Source organism: Monodon monoceros, unplaced genomic scaffold (genome assembly GCF_005190385.1).
Source record: "Monodon monoceros isolate NGI ecotype Baffin Bay Population unplaced genomic scaffold, NGI_Narwhal_1 Super_Scaffold_3, whole genome shotgun sequence".
In the NCBI taxonomy this organism is placed as follows: Eukaryota; Metazoa; Chordata; class Mammalia; order Artiodactyla; family Monodontidae; genus Monodon; species Monodon monoceros.
In genome coordinates, this window is record NW_021703780.1 from 22,720,972 (window position 1) to 22,739,663 (window position 18,692).

An 18,692-nucleotide genomic window follows, 5' to 3' on the forward strand; every position below is an offset into this window, starting at 1 on the left:
GGCCTCTCCCGTTGCGCAGCACAGGCTCCGGATGCGCAGGCTCCGCGGCCATGGCTCACGGGCCCAGCCGCCCCGCGGCACGTGGTATCGTTGCGGACCGGGGCACGAACCCGTGTCTCCTGCATCGGCAGGCGGACTCGCAACCACTGCGCCACCAGGGAAACCCAGGAAAAGCTTTTAAGTAAATATATTTTACTTTAATTTTTTTTTTTTTTTTTTTTTGCGGTACGCGGGCCTCTCACTGTTGTGGCCTCTCCCGTTGCAGAGCACAGGCTCCGGACGCGCCGGCTCAGAGGCCATGGCTGACGGGCCCAGCCGCTCCGCGGCATGTGCCACCAGGGAAGCCCTACTTTAACTTTTAAAAGATATTTTCGAGCTCTGACCCTCAAGGAGAAGATAACTCTCCTGATGATAGAATTTTTTTTTCTTTCCTGTTATGAAAATTTCAGGCTTGAAACAATATGAATTATGACATAAAACCATGGTTAGTATGATATTTGTTTCAAAATTATCAATGATGAAACCAAAGTTTGTTCAGGTTTTTTAAAGGGTTTATTTTGTTCACAGACTATAAAAATACAGTTTGTGATGAGGTGGGCAAGAGAGGGAATATTTGTTTTCTTTTGCAGAATTTATTTTTGTAGTGATATATGATCCCCTGCACCACCCCCTCACCCCCATACATTGCAGAGAATAATCGTTGATTATTCTCTCCCATAGTAATAGACAGACTGTAACTGAGCAGGACCCTATGGGGCCTCCCCAGGACAGACACCTCCCCCATATCCTCTGCTGTGGCTCCTCTCTGAAGTATAGATACATAGATAATAGTATCTGATGCGTTCTTCCTGAGTTGTTTTACAGATGCTAAAATTACCACCAAATGGAAGAAATTAACTACTTGATGATCATGAGCCCCCAGACCTACAGGCTCCTAAGAACTGATAATGTTAACCGCCCTGTTACCGCAACACCAACCAATCAGAGAAGTGTGCAGGAGCTTGACCACCGTCACCTGGCTTTTAAAAAATGCATTGCTGAAAACCTTTGGGGAGTTGGGGGTGTTTTGAGCACGGACCACGCGTTCTCCTTGCTTGGTCCTGCAATAAACCTTTCTCTGTTCCAGACTCCGACGTTTTGGTTGGTTTGGCCTCACTGTTCGTCCAGCTCACGAACTTGCGTTTTGTAACAATTCTGAATTTTTTATTACCTTAAACCCTTCAATACAAATATACGTTCATTGTTCAATTTAATCTTCAAAATACTTCGACATTTATTTTTTCCACTGTATTTGATGACTTTTTAAATTGGGAAGACATGGTAATATATGTGTCCGTGTTTTAATTACGTGAGTAAGCAAAGTGGAACGCCAGCTGTTTGTGCTAACAGTAAAGTGAGCTGGCCCGTTTTTTACATGAATAAAATAAATTTCGGCTTAAAAAATGAAAAAACAGTAAGCGCACAACGGGACGCCCCTCTCAGCCTCGGGGCTTAGAGAACGTTCAGCCAACCGTTGGGAGCTTGGCCGCCTCCTGCGAGGCGGGAGCAGAAGGCCATCGAGCCGCGGTCCTCCCGCAGTCCTAGAGCGACGCTAAAGTGAACCGCGGAGCGAGAGCCGGAGATCAGCAAAGAGCTAAGACGGGGCTTGACAGCGTTTGGCCCTTCCTGCCGGTCGTTGGAGCGGTGAGTGGTGACTGTGCCACAGCTTGGGGAGGAACTGCAGCCCGTGGGCTGGGGATTAACTGATTCCCTGAGGGTGGAAGTGCAGGGACGCCTTACCCGACAGAGAGGCCGTGTGGACTTGGGGCGGGGGCGGGCGAGAGGTGTCAATCCTGGGCCCTAGGAGGGGAATGATGCTGTGGATCTAGTTATTGGGGCACAACCTGCTGCTGCATATTTTTCATCCACTGAGCTCAATTTTAAATACCTATTAAAGGTAAACCTTGGTAACATTTGAGAAGAAACCTGAGGGAGGTTAAAAGATCTGTGTGGCCTTTGGGGGTACGAATTTTCTAAGCAGGGGGTAACAGCAAGTGCAAAGGCCCTAAAGCGGGAGCTTGTTTAACATGTTCGAGGAATAGCAGGGAGACCAGAGTGGTTGGAGCGCAATGAACAAGGGGGAAGTGTGTAGAAGATGATACCAGAAAGATTGGGGGGTGGGAGGAGGCCTGTAGAAAAAGTGGGCATTGTATTGTGTAAGGAATTTGGTCATTTCTTGGCGTGAAGAGTTGTCGGAAAATTTTAAGCAAAGGAAAAACAGCTGACATGTTTTAAAGCATCTACAGCTGGGAACTCATGACGAGAACAGACTGTAGGAAGGCAGGAAAAAAGCCGGTCCCAGTTTGAAGGCTGTCAGGCAGGGAGAATCCTCTCTTACTTGGGGAAAGTCAGCCTTTTTTTTTTTTTTTTTTTTTCTATTCTGGCCTTCAGCTGATTGCATGAAGCCCACTCACATTAATGAGAGCGATCTGCTTTACTCAGTCGACTGATTTAAATGTTAATGTCATCCCAAAACGCCTTTACAGAAACACGAGAGTAATGTTTGGCCAAATATATGGGTACTCGGTGGCCCAGTCAAGTTGTCACATAAAATTAACCATTTTTATTTTCTGTCTAAGAATCATTACTTTCGCAGACTTTTTTTTTCAGTTTCATTAAGAGTTCCATTGCCCCTTGAACAATGCCGGGGTTAAGGGCTCCTACCCCCAGTGCAGTCGAAAATCTGAGTATAACTTTACAGTCAGTCCTCTGTATTCACAAGGCCGCATCGCAGATTCAGCCAACTGCAGATTCAGCCTATTTATTGAAAAAAAAAATCCATGTATCAGTATAAGTGGACCTGCGCAGTTCAAACTTGTGTTGTTCAAGGGTCAACTGCAGCAGGATTGGCTTTTTGAATTATAAGTCCATTTTTGACTGAAAAATATCAGCTGGGAGTGCTACTCTAATACACATCCAGGAATATATAACAGCTGGGTGATATTTTTCAGCTAGCTGTTATATATTTGGAATTTGGAACCTAACTGGCCGCAGCCACTAACTGAGCCTCACGCATATTGGTTCAGAAGTGTGTGCCAGCAATTGGCAGACACTAGTCACTGATTTCTAGAGTCACTCAAGAGTTGTCAAAATCAAGAATGCTCACTCTACACATACCAAGAGCCTGTTTCAAAGGACGATGGTGGAATCCTCTGAGTTCAGTTTTGACATGTTGGGTTTGAAAGGCTTTTGTAAGGTATCCAGAAACCAGATAGCCAGAAGGAAATATAGATCTGGCACTCTTGAGGTATCTGGGCTGAAAAATAAGGAAGTCATCAGCATAAAGATAGTAATTGAACTTACAGACATACCTGTCCTCTACATTACCCCCTCCTATCTTATGTCCTATTTCTCTCCTTCCTTTCAATGTCCTATTTTTTGAAAGTAATTTTTGCTTACTCTTGCCGTTTTCTCATTCTCCTGTGGCAAGGTGACTGTCCTCCCTATCCCATGACCAGAATTGCCTTCACAGAGGTCACAATGACCTCTTTGTTTTTTAATTAAGTGCATATGTCAGTTCGTAGGTGAACGCACCTTCCTATAACATTTCACTCTCGAACACTGCCTCTTTATAATTCCAGTTATAAATCAGTCAGTTGCTATTCTTTTTCTGGGGGTGGGGGGATGTTCCAGTGCGGACCAGAAAACCTGCTAAACAAATTCTAAAAGAGCTGTACCACTATTTAGTTACTATTCTTTACAATTATTATCTCATTTACCTCAAAACATCTCTGTGAATTAGATATTACCTTCATTTTACAAATGAGTAAACAAACTCATTTTGTAGCTAGCTCTGTAAGTGACAGAGCTAGACTAGAACCCAGGCCTGTCTGAGGCCCAGGCTCTTTCCATCACTCCACACTTACAGAAACAGATCCCCTTGGCCTTCTAGATACTACTATCCTTGTTTTCCTACCTCTGCAGTTGTTCCTTCTTACTTCTCTTCCTTACATGTAGGTGTTTCCCAGGGTTCCAGCCCACTTAGCCTTTTCCCAGCCGTAACTAACAACTACCCTGAACATGTGAGGTTTTCCAACAGTTCTGTGCTCAGACTTTTCTGTCTGAAAAACCCTTTCCCGATTTTCTTGCCTAACTTTCACTTGTCTTGTAAGAGTCAGAAGGACTCACCTCCAGAAAACCTTTTCTTTCTTTTTTTTTCTTATTTAATTGCTTTATTAGCTTTACATTTTCCCATGCAAATGGGTGAAACTCTACTGTTGACAGAAACTTAGATTGGGTGCCCAGGCAACCTCCAGTGAGAAGCTGGTAACACAGAACCCACCTGACACATGGAAATTACATAAGGTTCACAGCAAACGGATCAGTAAAGGCATATCAGGAAAATGTAAGGAAAAGGAGAATGAAAATGGGAATCACAGTATTAATCTCGTGGAAAATGGCAGGAGTCAAGGCATAAGGCAAAATTCATCATGATGGTCATGGTGATTAGAGAGCTCCCCCATAAGGATACGCAGACAGTTCCTCAACTGCAGCTCCCTAAGTTTTCTCCTGATTTCTCTCATCTCCTCCATGAACATTTCCATATCATCTCCATCTCCACCCATCCCATCGTTGACCTGCCTCTTGGGTATGGCCCATGGGAAATTAGGGGCAAGTCGGCGAGCCTGTCCCTGTCTATTATTTCCTGCTGGCTGGTGGCCTTCGCCCCCTCCCAAAGGGCGGTCTTGCTCTGCATTCTGCACAGGCTGCTCCACTTCTCCGTTTTCCTGAACCTATCCTCGCTGCCTCCTGCTCTTGATTCTTGCCATGAGTGCGCCTCCTAGACGCTTACTCCCGCAGACCTGCAAGGGGCCGGGGTGGGGGCAGGGGGCTTCAGAAAGCCTTTTCTGACCTGCTATTTCACTTGAGATTTCTTACGGAGCAGAGAGCTGTAAAGGCCAAGGAGTTCTTTTATCTCTGTGTCTCAGCAACTAAGAGAGTCTGGCACATTGTAGACAATCTGTAAATGAGATGAGTTATGAATATCCGTATATTCTTTTAGTTAATTCTGAAACTGCTTTAATTAATGAACCTACAAGCAGTTTTACTCATTTTGTGTCTTTTTTCTCCTCTCAACATTTGGAGAATTTTCAAATCTACCGAAAATTTGAAAGAGTAGTACAATTAATACAATATACCCCTCATATAGCAGCAGCTGTGAACTTCCTGCTACATTTGTGTTCTCTCTCTCCACACACCGCCCCCCATAATCCCCCCTCCCCAAAACATTTGAAAATAAGTTTTAGTACCATCTCCTGAGAATAAGGATATTCTCTTACGTGACCACCTGAGAAAACTCTTAAGATCTACACACTTTTTCTGTAAAGGGCCAGATAGTAAATGTTTTGAGCTTTGCAGGTGATACGATCTCTATGGCAACTACAGTTGACCCTTGAACAGAAGGGTTTGAACTGCATGGGTCCACTTATGTGCGGATTTTTTCAATAAATATATCAATAGTATCAATACCTGTGTTTTCATTTTACAGATCTTTAAGTGTGGGGAATTGTGTTTGATTAGAGATCACAGTATGTGGAGTCAAAAGAACTAGAGTTTGAATCCTGATCCTATCCAAGCTGTTTCAGCTTCCTACCCTTGGTCATCTACCAGTTCCTTTGTGTTTGAGGCAGAAATAGTAAGTAGTATACGGATTTTTGACTACACAGGGGTCAGTGCGCCATTGTTCAGGTACTCAGTCCTGCAGTGTATTGTGAAAGCAGATGTAAACACTATCTAAACAAATGGGTTTGGCTGTATTCCAGTAAAGTTTTATGTACAAAAACAGCCTTTGGGCCCTATTTGGTCCGCTGGGCCATAGTTTGCATATATATATATATATATATATATATATATATATATTATTCATATTCAGATTTCTGAATTCTTCAAAACATATTTGTATCTTTTTTTTAACTTAAGAGCAAATTTCACACATTGCATTTTGCTGTATCTCTTTAATCTAGAAAAATACCTTCCCCACACCTTCTTTTTATTTTCACTATATTGATTGTTTGGAAGAGTACATGCCTATTGTAGAGAAGCTGCATTCTGGACATTCTGGATTTATCTGAAAGTTTCCTCATTGTTAGATTCATGTTAAACACTTTTAGTAAAAATGCTACCTAAGTGATAAGGCACAAGCTCAGTTGTCTTGCTGTTGGTGTTAATAGGTTTCATTTGATTAAGTTTGTGACTGCCCGATAGCTCCATTCTTCCCCTTGTAATTCATAAGCAATCAGTGTGGTGATTCTCTGAGACTATGAGCTTGTCCTTTCCCCCTACTCCTTTCACCCAATGATTTCACCCATTTGTGGTCCTTGATTGAAACAGTTATTTCCTCAAGGGCTACAAAATGGTGATTTTTTCAAATCTGCTATTCCTGCTATGTTAGCTGGCAGTCTTCTGTAAAACAGAGTCTTCTCATTTTGTATGGTTGTTTCAGAGAGAAAAAAAAAAGGATAGTAATTATTGGAAATGTATAAACCCAACAAAGGGGTGTTGCTATTGTTGTTATTATCATTACTACTACTATACTATTACTGTTTCTGTGATTCTTGTTATTACATTTTCAGGGGTATCCCTGAGGAGGCAGTCAAAAGAAAGTTCTCCAGAACAGAGAGAGCAGTCTGAAGCTGGGGATGGCAACAGCATTGGTAACCACTCCTTCCCCGGCTCCTCTGAATCTGAAGAAGGAGGGACTTCACTTAGTGAAGGAGGATCACCGCTCTCCTCGGGAACAGGGGGCCAAGCTGCAAGGAAATGGCGCAGGCCTCGGGCAGGAGCCACTGTGCAACCAGTTCAGGCAGTTGCGCTATGAAGAGACCACAGGACCTCGAGAAGCGCTGAGCCGGCTCCGGGAGCTCTGCCGACAGTGGCTGCGGCCCGACGCCCACACCAAGGAGCAGATCTTGGAGCTGCTGGTGCTGGAGCAGCTCCTGACCATCCTGCCTGAGGAGCTGCAGGCCCGGGTGCGGGAGCATCACCCAGAGAGTGGGGAAGATGTGGTTGTTGTACTGGAGGATTTGCAGCCAGAACTGAGAGGAACAGAACAACATGTGGTAAGGGTCAGATGTGCTCTTTTGTAGGAAAGCAGGAATTGAGACCTCTGGCCAGAGTGGTGGCCATGAGCTCACCAGTGGGAGAATCGCTAAGCTTTGGTTCAGTTTCTTTTCAGTCTGGCTGTTCATTGCTGAAGGTCTTACCTCAGCCTTACCTGTCTCTGGTGGGAGGAAACTGAATGTGCTCCAGCTTCTCCAGCCTCTTTTCTTTGCCCTTCTGTGGTTTCTCTTCGCTCTCTTTTCTAACATAGAAGTGTTTTTCTGAACAGCAGTTTCCTCCTAAACCCACGTGTACCTAATCATCCCTAGGACCCAAACCAGGCAAAGAAACAGAAAATGCTTGTGGAGGAGACGGCCCCTCTGAAAGCAGTGCTGAAGCAGCAGGTCCAGCCTGAGGGTGAAATTCCCAAGCCCAAGAGACAGAAGGGTAAGAAGTAGACTGCATCTTCCTGCATGTGAGATGTGGTGGGCTTCATGGTCCCCCCCGCACCCGAGGCCCTGCTCAGCACACTTGGCATTTTGCGTCTTGTTCTTGTTTTGAGTCAGGTTTACTGAGGTGTAAATTACATGCAGTAAAATTCACTCTTTGTAAGTGTACAGGCCAATGACTTTTCACAAACGTGAAATAATTGTACTTGTCTAATGATCACCACAATCAAGATATAAAAGTTTCCATCACCCCAGACATTTCCTTTTCCCCTAATCCTTGTTTCTGTTTTTGGATGTTTCTAGTTTGGGTGTTTTTTTTTTTGTTTTGTTTTGTTTTTTTGTGGTACGTGGGCCTCTCACTGTTGTGGCCTCTCCTGTTGCTGGAGCACAGGCTCCGGACACGCAGGCTCAGCGGCCATAGCTCACGGGCCCAGCCGCTCCGCAGCATGTGGGAACTTCCCGGACCAGGGCACGAACCCGTGTCCCCTGCATCGGCAGGCGGACTCTCAACCGCTGCGCCACCAGGGAAGCCCTGGGGGTTTTTTTTGTTCAGTTAAAACAATGTTTCTCCTGTGTAGACGTTCACCTTCCTCTTCTCCCCATTACTGTAGGGGTGAATTAAAAAAGGAGTGCTAGTTTCTTACCCAAGGCAAAGAATTCCAGCCACATGATTCATTACTCATTTTTTCTTATCACATTCAAATTATTGTAAACGACTACTGTCTTTTACTTCTAAATGTTACCTGAATTATTTTATTTTGCTCTACCATATTTTCTTTGACTCTGAATTTCTCTTTCTAATTTCTATCCCTTTCATTTTCTCCTCTTTCCAGTCTGATACAAGCCCTGCTTCTCTTTTTGTTTTACTGTCTGTCATTTTAGTGATTCCACTGAAGTTAAATTACCTCCTGTTCATTCTCTGTCATTTAAACACATTCATTAATGTTGCTCTCCTCGTTAAAGCCCTTCAGTGAGCTAAGTAGTGTTATTCTTTCAATTTTTTTTGATGTTTGAAAAATTCCATAATAAAAAGTAAAACATAAAAACCAACCCACCACCTTCAGTGACTCCCAATAGCCTTTAACAAAGGCCTCACACGGCATGTTCTGGCATTTGCAGACCTTGCAGCCCCATGTCCACTAACATCACCAGCTTGCTCCGATTTGCTTGAGACTTTTAGCTCCAGCTGTTGCATGTGCTGGGAAACCCCTCAGTCCCAGACACATTGGGCTAATTAATCGCCCTTTGTCCCACCTGATCACACTGTGTGTTCCCCTCATGTTGAGTTGCATTCCATTTCCCATTTGCTCCTCTTCTGTCTGGAATACTTTTTCCTCACTCTCCCTGGCTAATTCCTCCTCATCCTTCAGGACCTAGCTTAGATATCACTTTCTTTGTCCTTCCCTAATTTTTCCAAGTCTGGATCAGTTTCCCCACCTCTGCTGCTAGAGCTCCAAGTTTTCTCCTACCACGGAACTGATCGTATTATATTAGAGTTGCTCGTTTACTTCTCTTTTTCTCCCACCAGACCAGAAGGGCATGGGCTTTGTTTTGTTTCCTGAGTCTGCTACTGTCCCTGGACTAAAGTAGACCTTCAGTAAATGTCTATTTGATGAATGGCTGATTTCAATTCTAAAGGTTCCTTTTACCTACTACCTACTCCCCCTGCTCAATTTCTGAGTCTCCTTCAAAAGTCCTCTTCTTCTGGAAGCTTTCTGAGTAAAGTCACTGAAAGAGAGAGGCCTACCTTTTTTAAACAGCCTTGCAGAAATGAATTTATGCTGTGTAATCAGTGATGGGTGTTTAAGTATGAAAAGTAGATTTAGCAATAGTAGATTCTTGAAACTGTTCCTTACCCTCTAGATCTGTTGAAAATGTTATTTTATATTCTTCTTTTATTTATTTACTTTTGGCTGCGTTGGGTCTTCGTTGCTGCATGCGGCCTTTCTCTAGTTGTGGCGAGTGGGGGCTACTCTTCGTTACGGTGCACGGGCTTCTCATCGCAGTGGCTTCTCTTGTTGCGGAGCACGGGCTCTAGGTGCGCGGGCTTCAGTAGTTGTGGCATGCAGGCTCAGTAGTTGTGGCTCGTGGGCTCTAGAGCGCAGGCTCAGTAGTTGTGGTGCACGGGCTTAGTTGCTCCATGGCATGTGGGATTTTCCCGGACCAGGGCTCGAACCTGTGTCCCCTGCATTGGCAGGCGGATTCTTAACCACTGCACCACTAGGGAAGCCCCATTATTTTATATTCAAGTTCAGGTTGTTTTTCAGTTTTGGAGGCCCCTGCCTCCCCTTTTAGCTGTGTATGTCATTATAAAATCACTGGAAAAGAACCTCTCTTGTTCTCATCCCTTAACTCTCACTCCCTCCCCCATAGAGCCTACTTCATCCTCTTGCAAAAGGCCTTTACACATAGTACATGTTTTTAATCTTCCCTCTCCCACATGTGCTTTTACTTTCCCTGATGTCTCCTTCCCACACCCTTCACTTTCTCATCTACTCTCACTCATTAAATGATCTGCTGCCTTTATCTTGCTTACACAGGGTAACCCTCATTTGCTTGTTATGAGTGCTGCTTAGATGCTCCCTCTTCTATTTTCTCCATCCATCTCCCCTTTTACTCTCTCATTCTGACTTTGCATCCCCTTTCAGGCTCCTGGACTTAAAAGACTTATCCTATCTACTGTTCCCTCTCACCCTCTTCCCTGTGTGTCTGAGCTAAGGTTTTATTCAGCACACATTGTTATAATTTGCTTGTATGTCTTATGTTCCAGACATATAAGCAAATTATTACAGCACTGAGATATAATAGCTCCATTGAACCACACAGGAAAGCAGTTACTGCCATCCAAGGAGATCAGGAAAGGCTAAGACATTTTTGTGGACTTCATGTTACCCTCAAGGCCTTGTGGCCCAGTGTTTTTGATTTATTGGTGAGGAGACTGAGCCCAGAGGAATTACCTAAGATTACACAGTTAATCATGATAAAATTGGCACCACGTCTGTGTGTCTTCATTTCCAGTTTATTTCTTCATTTCTGGCGCTAGCCCTTTCTTATTGGCCCCAGGGTACTCAGTTGACCTAGCTTTCTAATTTTCCACATGAGGCCATTATCAAGAACATAGACAGCCATGCCCTTTATGACAGTTTGCTTGCTTGCTAACTTCTGTTTGTGTGTATGTATGTATAGATGTGCGTATCACATGATAAACCTCAAACCATTTAAAATAAGTTGCCTCTCACCATAATCCCCCAAAGGCAGCCACTGTTAAACAGTTTCTTATGTATCATTCCATGTATGTTCTATGCAAACACCAGCACCCACAACATTTCCACTTTGCACACATGGCTTGATTCAATTTTTTTTCCTCCTAATTGTAGATTCCTTTCCCTAAGCACCAAAAAACAAGTAACTGGTGGTATATATTTAATGTTTCAGGTGAGGAGACAAGGATTGAGAATGGGAAGCTGGTTGTAGAGACAGACTCCTGTGGAGGAGTGAAATCATCTGGGAAAATATCTGAACCCAAAGAGGCTTATTATGAGGACTCTAACTTGGATAGGCAGCAGGCCAAGGCCAAGGAGAAGACTGACTATAAATGCTCAGAATGTGGGGAGGGGTTCATCCAGCACTCAGACCTGATTAAGCATGAAGGTTCACACAGGGGAGAAAAGCTCTGTGAATCTGAAGTGTGTCAGAGTTCTAGTCTTACTGGACATCAGAAAATCCACTCTAGAGAGAAGGGTCATCAGTGTCATGAGTGTGGGAAAACCTTTCAGAGAAGTTCACACCTTGTCAGACATCAGAAAATCCATCTTGGCGAGAAGCCTTATCAGTGCAAGGAGTGTGGAAAAGTCTTTAGCCAGAATGCAGGCCTTTTGGAACATCTCAGAATCCATACTGGAGAGAAACCTTACCTGTGTATCCACTGTGGAAAGAACTTTCGGCGCAGCTCTCACCTTAATCGACACCAGAGAATTCACAGTCAGGAGGAGCCCTGTGAGTGCAAGGAGTGTGGGAAAACCTTTAGTCAGGCCCTACTCCTCACCCACCGTCAGAGAATCCACAGCCACTCCAAAAGCCATCAGTGTAACGAGTGTGGGAAAGCCTTCAGTTTGACCTCAGACCTTATTCGACACCACAGGATTCACACTGGAGAAAAACCTTTCAAGTGTACCATATGCCAGAAAGCCTTCCGACTAAACTCACACCTTACTCAGCACGTGAGAATCCACAACGAGGAAAAACCGTACGAGTGTAATGAATGTGGAGAAGCCTTCAGACAGAGGTCAGGTCTTTTTCAACATCAGAGATATCACCACAAAGACAAACTGGCTTGATGAGGTGTCCTTTCCTTACGGACCATCAGAGACAGTACATTAACAAGCAAGCCGGCACTTTAGGAAAGGCACTCTAGCCAACTCTGGCAGAGAACTCTTGAGGACCAAGTTGGAGGCTATCTGCCTCCTCTCTCTTTCCTTCGTTTTCCTTGTTGTCAGCTTTGGGCCACAGTAATTTGACCCTAGACCCTGGGGGATCAAAGGTAAATAGCATTCTTTACTGCAGGACTTCTCAGAGCCTTTAGCATGCTAAATGCATAGCTATGCATCTCCAAGTAGTAGAGAGCCTCATGATTGAGTGAGGGCTTTAAGTCAGCAATGAATCAAGTGTCCACAGATTTACAAGCTTAAACGGAAAAAGAGCAGGTTGATATTTTTGCATATGCTACAGCAACAGACTCCTATACAATAAAACCAATGATGTTTGGAAATATATCACACTCAAAGGTATCTTAAAGCACAGGTTAATGGTAAACATTTTCGCCCACTGGTTTTATTACCCTGCCTGCCCCTAGCATTATCCTCTTCTTCCCTACCCCCAATCAGCATTTTGGAAAGCAAAGATGATCTAATTTTACCATTTCGCAGCCCCATCCCTGCCATAATACCTCATTGATTCAAGTTAGAGAGTAAGGTTTTATTTAGACTATGGAAGAGATTTCATAAGCCATTTGAATGAACTGGGCTGAATTAATCCAAGTAGCAACTGTCTTACTTCATAACTCCAGTGTCAGTATAGTGGCTGCTGCATAGAAACTTCAAAGAATGGGGAAAGAAATTGGACTTTTTTCCTTTAATACTGAGGACAGAATTTTAAAATCCTGCTTGTTCTGGAATTTTGAAAGTCAAATCAGAAAAACAGCTTGGAAGAGATCATGATCTTCATGTTGTAAATGCCAAAATGTCATGGTAATGATGAAGAATATTAAGCTTAGGGAAGTCCACTTCTGAATATATCACCAGGATGATAAACATCACTTGCTGATTGGTGGTAGCTGCTTGGGGTACTTCTCACTCTGTCACGTGAGTGGGAAGACTGGTGAGTCCTCATGTTTTGCTGAGGTTTTTGTTCAGCTGAGTATAGTTTAAAAACAACAAAAAAAAGTGGGAATGATGTAATAAAAGTTTGTTTTGCTCTTAAGTAGAAAAGGCCAGAGACAGCAGTCCAGCACTGGTAAGGTGGTTTCATGACATCACTAGGGAACCCAGCTTCTGCCTTTCATGCCATCATTCCTTAAGGTCATCATCCTTGATGGCTGCTGAAGCTCCAGCCATCACATGCAAAATGTGGACAAAAGGCAGAAGGACAAAAGAGACTCCTCCTGGTCAGTCAGCTCCCTTTAAGCAGCCTTCCTGTAAATCACTTCAGCGGTTGTATCATAGGCCAAATCTTAGAAAAGGGAAGCTGGAAAGTGTGTCTTATTCTGGGTTGCAGAATGCCCAGCTGAAAATCAGTCTTCTGTCACTAAGAGTAAAGGGGAGAGTAAAGGCTGAAATAGGCACTTGGGCGCCTTTTATATAGATACAGATATATTTTTTATTATTATTTTTGGCTGCGTGGGGTCTTCCGTTGCTGTGCGCGGGCTTTCTCTAGTTGAGGAGAGGGGGCTACTCTTTGTTGTGGTGGTGAGCTTCTCATTGTGGTGGCTTCTCTTGCTGCGGAACATGGGCTCTAGGCGTGCGCATAGTTGCTCCACGGCATGTGGGATCTTCCTGGACCAGGGATCAAACCAGGGTCCCCTGCATTGACAGGCAGACTCTTAACCACTGCGCCACCGGGGAGGTGCCTGGCACTTAGGAATCTTTGGCCCACTTCCCACTCGGATCTGAGTGGATGCAAGCTGAGCAGAGCAACAGTTAATACCATTATCTGGAGGAGGACCAAATCAGCAGGAGAAGCAGCTGTAATTTTTTGAGAAATTAAAGAATTTCATGGAATGTCAGTCATGTTCCATTGTTAGGAAACCATAAAGGTATGTGTCTTTATTCTGCCTTTATGAGTAAAATTAAGTTGATAACAGGGATTTTTCCAAGAGTTTTAAGGGGTGTGCTGAGGTTTGTACCTAAACATTTAGCTCCATGTCGTAGTTTAAATCTATTTGATTCTGTTCAGTTTAAGGAAAGAACATGGAATATCTTTATTATTCTCATTAAAAAGCAAAGATAATTAAAAGATTCAAAGTATGAACAATTGATATATACCTTAAATATATGGAAAATTTATTCTGGCTTTCTCTTTTCATGATGATTCCACAGTATAGGTATTATAAGCATTCTAAGTTCATTGACACCTTAACCTGATTCTTCCTTACAGTTCCACAGGAAATGGTGCTCTCATCTGTACCCTGGGGCAGATCCATAACCACCTGGGCAAAATTTTGGATACAGATATATTTAAATAACGTGTTTTCCTTATTTATTCCTGAAAACTATAGAAACATTGAACAAAGGGCAAATGTTATAACAGATCTTGACTGGGGTTTTGCTTGCAATTTAAGACATCCTAGACACCCTAAAAGGCAGTTAAAAATCTTTTCAGAGAGCAGAAGTCCAGGAAGACTAACTGTATTGCAGCAGTATCTTCTACTGGTCAGCCATTTCTGTTTGGGTCTGCTTTTTTTTTTTTTTTTTTTAATTAATTAATTACTTATTGGCTGCGTTGGTCTTCGTTGCTGCGCGTGGGCTTTCTCTAGTTGTGGCGAGCGGGGGCTACTCTTCGTTGCCCTTGCGGTGTGCGGGCTTCTCATTGCGGTGGCTTCTCTGGTTGCGGAGCATGGGCTCTAGGCACATGGGCTTCAGTAGTTGTGGCATGTGGTCTCAGTAGTTGTGGCTCACAGGCTCTAGAGCGCAGGCTCAGCAGTTGTGGAGCACGGGCTTAGTTGCTCCGCGGCATGTGGGATCTTCCGGGTCCCCTGCATTGGCAGGCAGATTCTTGACCACTGCGCCACCAGGGAAGTCCCTGGGTCTGCTTTTTAAAGAGTTTTTAAAGAATAGGTTTACTGTCAAAATTGAAAGTCTTTTCACATGTTAATTGGTTGGTAAGTAACATGTTAATTCTGATTTTGAACCGCCATGTTCACCTTGGCTGAATTATTCTATTAGATTCTCCTTTTACTCTTAAACAGCAGTGCCCTTAAAAATTAAATAAGGGAGCTGTATATCAAAATTTAAATGCACATGCCCTTTGACAAATTTCAGTGTGTAGTATTTACCCTAGAAATATACTCATAAAACCATGTAAAGATATTCAATGGTGTTCTCTACTTAACAAAGAAAAAATATAGTAGGAATAGTTAAGTAAATTAACCCATACAATGGAATACTAATTAGCTGTTAAAAGATAAAGTGGTATGGAAAGATCTCCAAGCTTTCTTAACTGAAAAAGATAAGGTGCAAAATTATATTGTGATGCCAGAGGTGGTTTAAAATACATACTTATTAAACAGATGTTTAATGAGTGCTACTATGTGGCTGTTAGCGTCCTGGGAAGATATACACAAAATATTAACAATGGTTAACTGGGGAGTGGGATACTTTTCATTTTATAGTTTCTATGCACCTTGTGTTTTAATTGTACATATATGATCTGTATATTTAAGTTTTTTTAATTTGTGCTGCTTGCTGTATTGTAATCTTTATTAATCTGTTCCCCCAGCAGCCTGTGAGGACTCTAAAGACAGAAACTCAGTTTTGTCTTCATCATCGAGTTGGTTTTTAATTGAAATGATTGCAAAAATGAGGGGCAGGCTGGGAACATCCCCATGGCCTGGTGGGGACTCAGCAACTGAGCAGGGCGGGCGGGGGCTGCGGGGGTCCGCCAGGCGCACCAGTGAGACGTGCGGCCGCATTCCTAGAGAGGCATGGAGCCGGCCGGGCTGAGGTTCGGCTGCTCGCGCGGCAGGAGGGGAAATCTGACCCCGGGTCCCGACGGCCGGAAGCGGCAGACGCCCGGGCCCTGCGGGGACAGGCGACTGGCTCATCCCGACTGTGGAGATCCGGGCCTCCGCCCTCCGGTGGGGCTTTTTACTGGGTCGGCCATGTCTTCGTTGTGCATGTTCCTTGAACATTTGGTCCGTTAACCAGCAATTAGACACTCACTCACCGAGTGCCCGCTATATGCCAAGCGCTAGGAGCTGCGGGGCAACCGCAGTAAGATGCGTTCTGGGCCCGTCGCAGGTCCCGGCTACCGACATCCCAGTACATCTACGTGCCTCCGGCAAGACGTCCGCCAATATTTGTTGAATACCAGGTAAGCCTGGGCTCGCTGAGGTCATGCAAAGATAAACCCCTGTCCTCAAGGGGCAGGGGTGGTGGTGGTGGTGCGGGGTGTGATCCGTAATGCGGGTTGGAGAGGGAAATGGGTTGGTGAGGCAGGTTTGGGCTCACTTTTCCATGGGAACACCCTCCACCTGAGTGGCTCAGAGGACAGAAGACTGTCTGTACATTAGGTTTGGGGGTGGCATTTGCACGGAGCCTTGGGAATATACCGTTAGAAGACTGGTCGTGGCCATAAAGTACAAGGTTGGTGGAACAAATCTGAGTATCAGCTGGCAGTGTTACGAGGCATTTGGGAAGACGATGGCTTTCTTGGAGGTAGGGTCTATGTCTTTTATTATGGGGTTAGCGTTATGCTTGGAAAATGACGTGCTTGATAAATGTTTATCGAGTGACAAACACACAAGTCAAACTCAGTTAAGATCAGATCCTGGGGAGTTTGAACTTAGTTCAACCCGCTTTTTGGTGGGACAGGTGTGTCGAATATGCTTCGAATTGTGCTTTAGGAAATATCGATCCAGTGATGATGGAGTGTGTGGTGCGGCAGGAATACCACACAGAAAATTATTGTAATAGTGAATGTAAATCGTAAAGCAGGAGTAAAAAGGAAGGAGTGGCTGCAAGAGGCGTGTGGAGGAAGAATTGACTGGGCTCAGGGTGATTATATATAATATATGTAAGCTGGTTTTGAGCCTGAATGCATGGAAGGTGGTGGTGATGCCAGTAGAAACTGAAAAATACAGAGTGAGTGCAGCTTTGAGGGGACTCTGATTTCAGTTTGGGATGTGTTGAAATTACAGTGCAGGAGAGGCCCAAGATGTGAGTTTGGAATACGAAAGGCAACTCAGAGCCAGACAGAGATTTAAGCGTTCTTAGAATAGAGACATATTGAATTTTGATTGAGATCACAAAAGGAACAGGTGAGAAGAGAAACAGAAGTTGAAGTATTTCTACTGTTTGTTATCTATTGTAACATAAAAAAATAAAGCCCCAAACTTAGTGGCTTAAAACAACCTCAGCTTATTCTTATTATTCTATGGGTTGACTGGGCAGTATTACTGGAGTTACTCATGTGGCTGCTGGTCAATCAGCTGGGGACTAGGCCCAGCTGGGGCTCCGTGGTTCTCTTCCATGTGACCTCTGCATGGCTAGCTTGGGCTTTCTCACAGCATGGAAGTCTCATGGCTGTGTGTCTGGCACTACAAGAGCACTTCCTCTTACATTGTCATTTCTGCCATATTCTATTGGTTAAAACAAGTCACAGGTCAGCGCAGACTCAAGGGAAGGAAAAGTAGACTCCACCTCATGATGAGAAAAGTGACAAAATCTCATCATAACAGGTTTTAGGGGATGGAGGCTTTGGAAACAGTCTACCTCACCTACATTTAAGGTGGAGTATTCTGTGAGAAATATGCAGAGATAGATGAACTTTAAGAGTATATTAATCTGTCCATAAAGGCAGCCATCTGGCTCCTCCATGGATCAAATTATCCCTTCCCTCCCAAGTATAAGCTGCTCAAGCATTCTTATTGTTAACCCTTCTTCCCTGGTGTCCCTTACCTTACATCCCTTACCTCTGGGCTCAACTCCCTTAGGATTCAAGGTAGACTTCTGATTAATTTCACTGATAATACTGACAAGCAGGCTCAGTTTTTGAGCATCACTTAGAGTGGGGACAAAATATAATATGTTACATAGAGTTTTGAAGCTCTTATAATTTTTATGTTACTGATCAATTCTTATGCTTCAGATGTACATTTGGAAAAACATTTCTGGAGCATAGACCTCAGCTAAGTGAACCTTTTTCTAGCCTTTAAGGTCAACATGGATGAAGCTTCGCCAGGCCCCGCTCCTGAGAATGGAGACAGCCTTGTGAAAGTGAAGGAGGAAGATCCCACATGGGAGCAGATGTGCAGCTCACAGGACAGCAGCTCCCACACTCTGGAGCTTTGCCGCCTGCGCTTCCGGCGGTTCTGCTACCAGGAGGTAACCGGGCCCCGGGAGGCTCTGGCCCAGCTCCAAGAACTTTGCCATCAATGGCTGCGGCCGGAGACCCACACCAAGGAGCAGATCCTGGAGCTGCTGGTGCTGGAGCAGTTCCTGACCATCCTGCCCCAGGAGCTCCAGGCCTGGGTGCAGGTGTATCCTCTGGAGAGCGGGGAAGATGCAGTGACAATGCTGGAGAATCTAGAGAAAGACACAGGAGACTCAGGACAGCAGGTGGGAAGAGAATGTGCGTGGTGGCCTGGGAGATGTAATGGCGAACATTTGTCTGTTAAGTTTTAACTTTTTACTTTGAAGTAATTTACAACTTATAGAAGTTTTGGGAGAGGAGTACAGAGAACTATTGTGTACTCTTCACCCAGATTCACCAGTTGTTAACATTTGTTACAGGATGTGCCCCTCTCGTGTGCGAGCACGTGCTCCCTCTCTCTCTCTGTATATGTACATGTATGTGTACACACACACACACAGGCTCACACATTTTTTTTCTTGAACCATTTGAGATTGGAGTTAGTTGGAGATACCATACCCCTTTATCTCTAAACACTTC

General features: G+C 44.2%; 1 protein-coding gene and 1 non-coding gene across 2 annotated transcripts in view; one reads left to right on the forward strand and one right to left on the reverse strand.

Moving 5' to 3' along the window:
* The window catches only part of LOC114907519, a 105,209-nt gene that overhangs the window by 32,270 nt on the left and 54,247 nt on the right, over positions 1 to 18,692 (forward strand). The window contains 9 exon segments of the mRNA XM_029243259.1: positions 4,264 to 4,457; positions 6,632 to 7,097; positions 7,407 to 7,524; positions 10,962 to 11,576; positions 11,649 to 11,857; positions 15,718 to 15,876; positions 15,994 to 16,112; positions 16,613 to 16,719; positions 17,949 to 18,358. Coding sequence (XP_029099092.1) covers positions 4,264 to 4,457; positions 6,632 to 7,097; positions 7,407 to 7,524; positions 10,962 to 11,576; positions 11,649 to 11,857; positions 15,718 to 15,876; positions 15,994 to 16,112; positions 16,613 to 16,719; positions 17,949 to 18,358 — 2,397 coding nt within the window.
* Positions 3,660 to 3,721, reverse strand: LOC114908175. The gene has a single exon (XR_003796872.1). It is a non-coding gene; the product is annotated as a U7 small nuclear RNA (small nuclear RNA).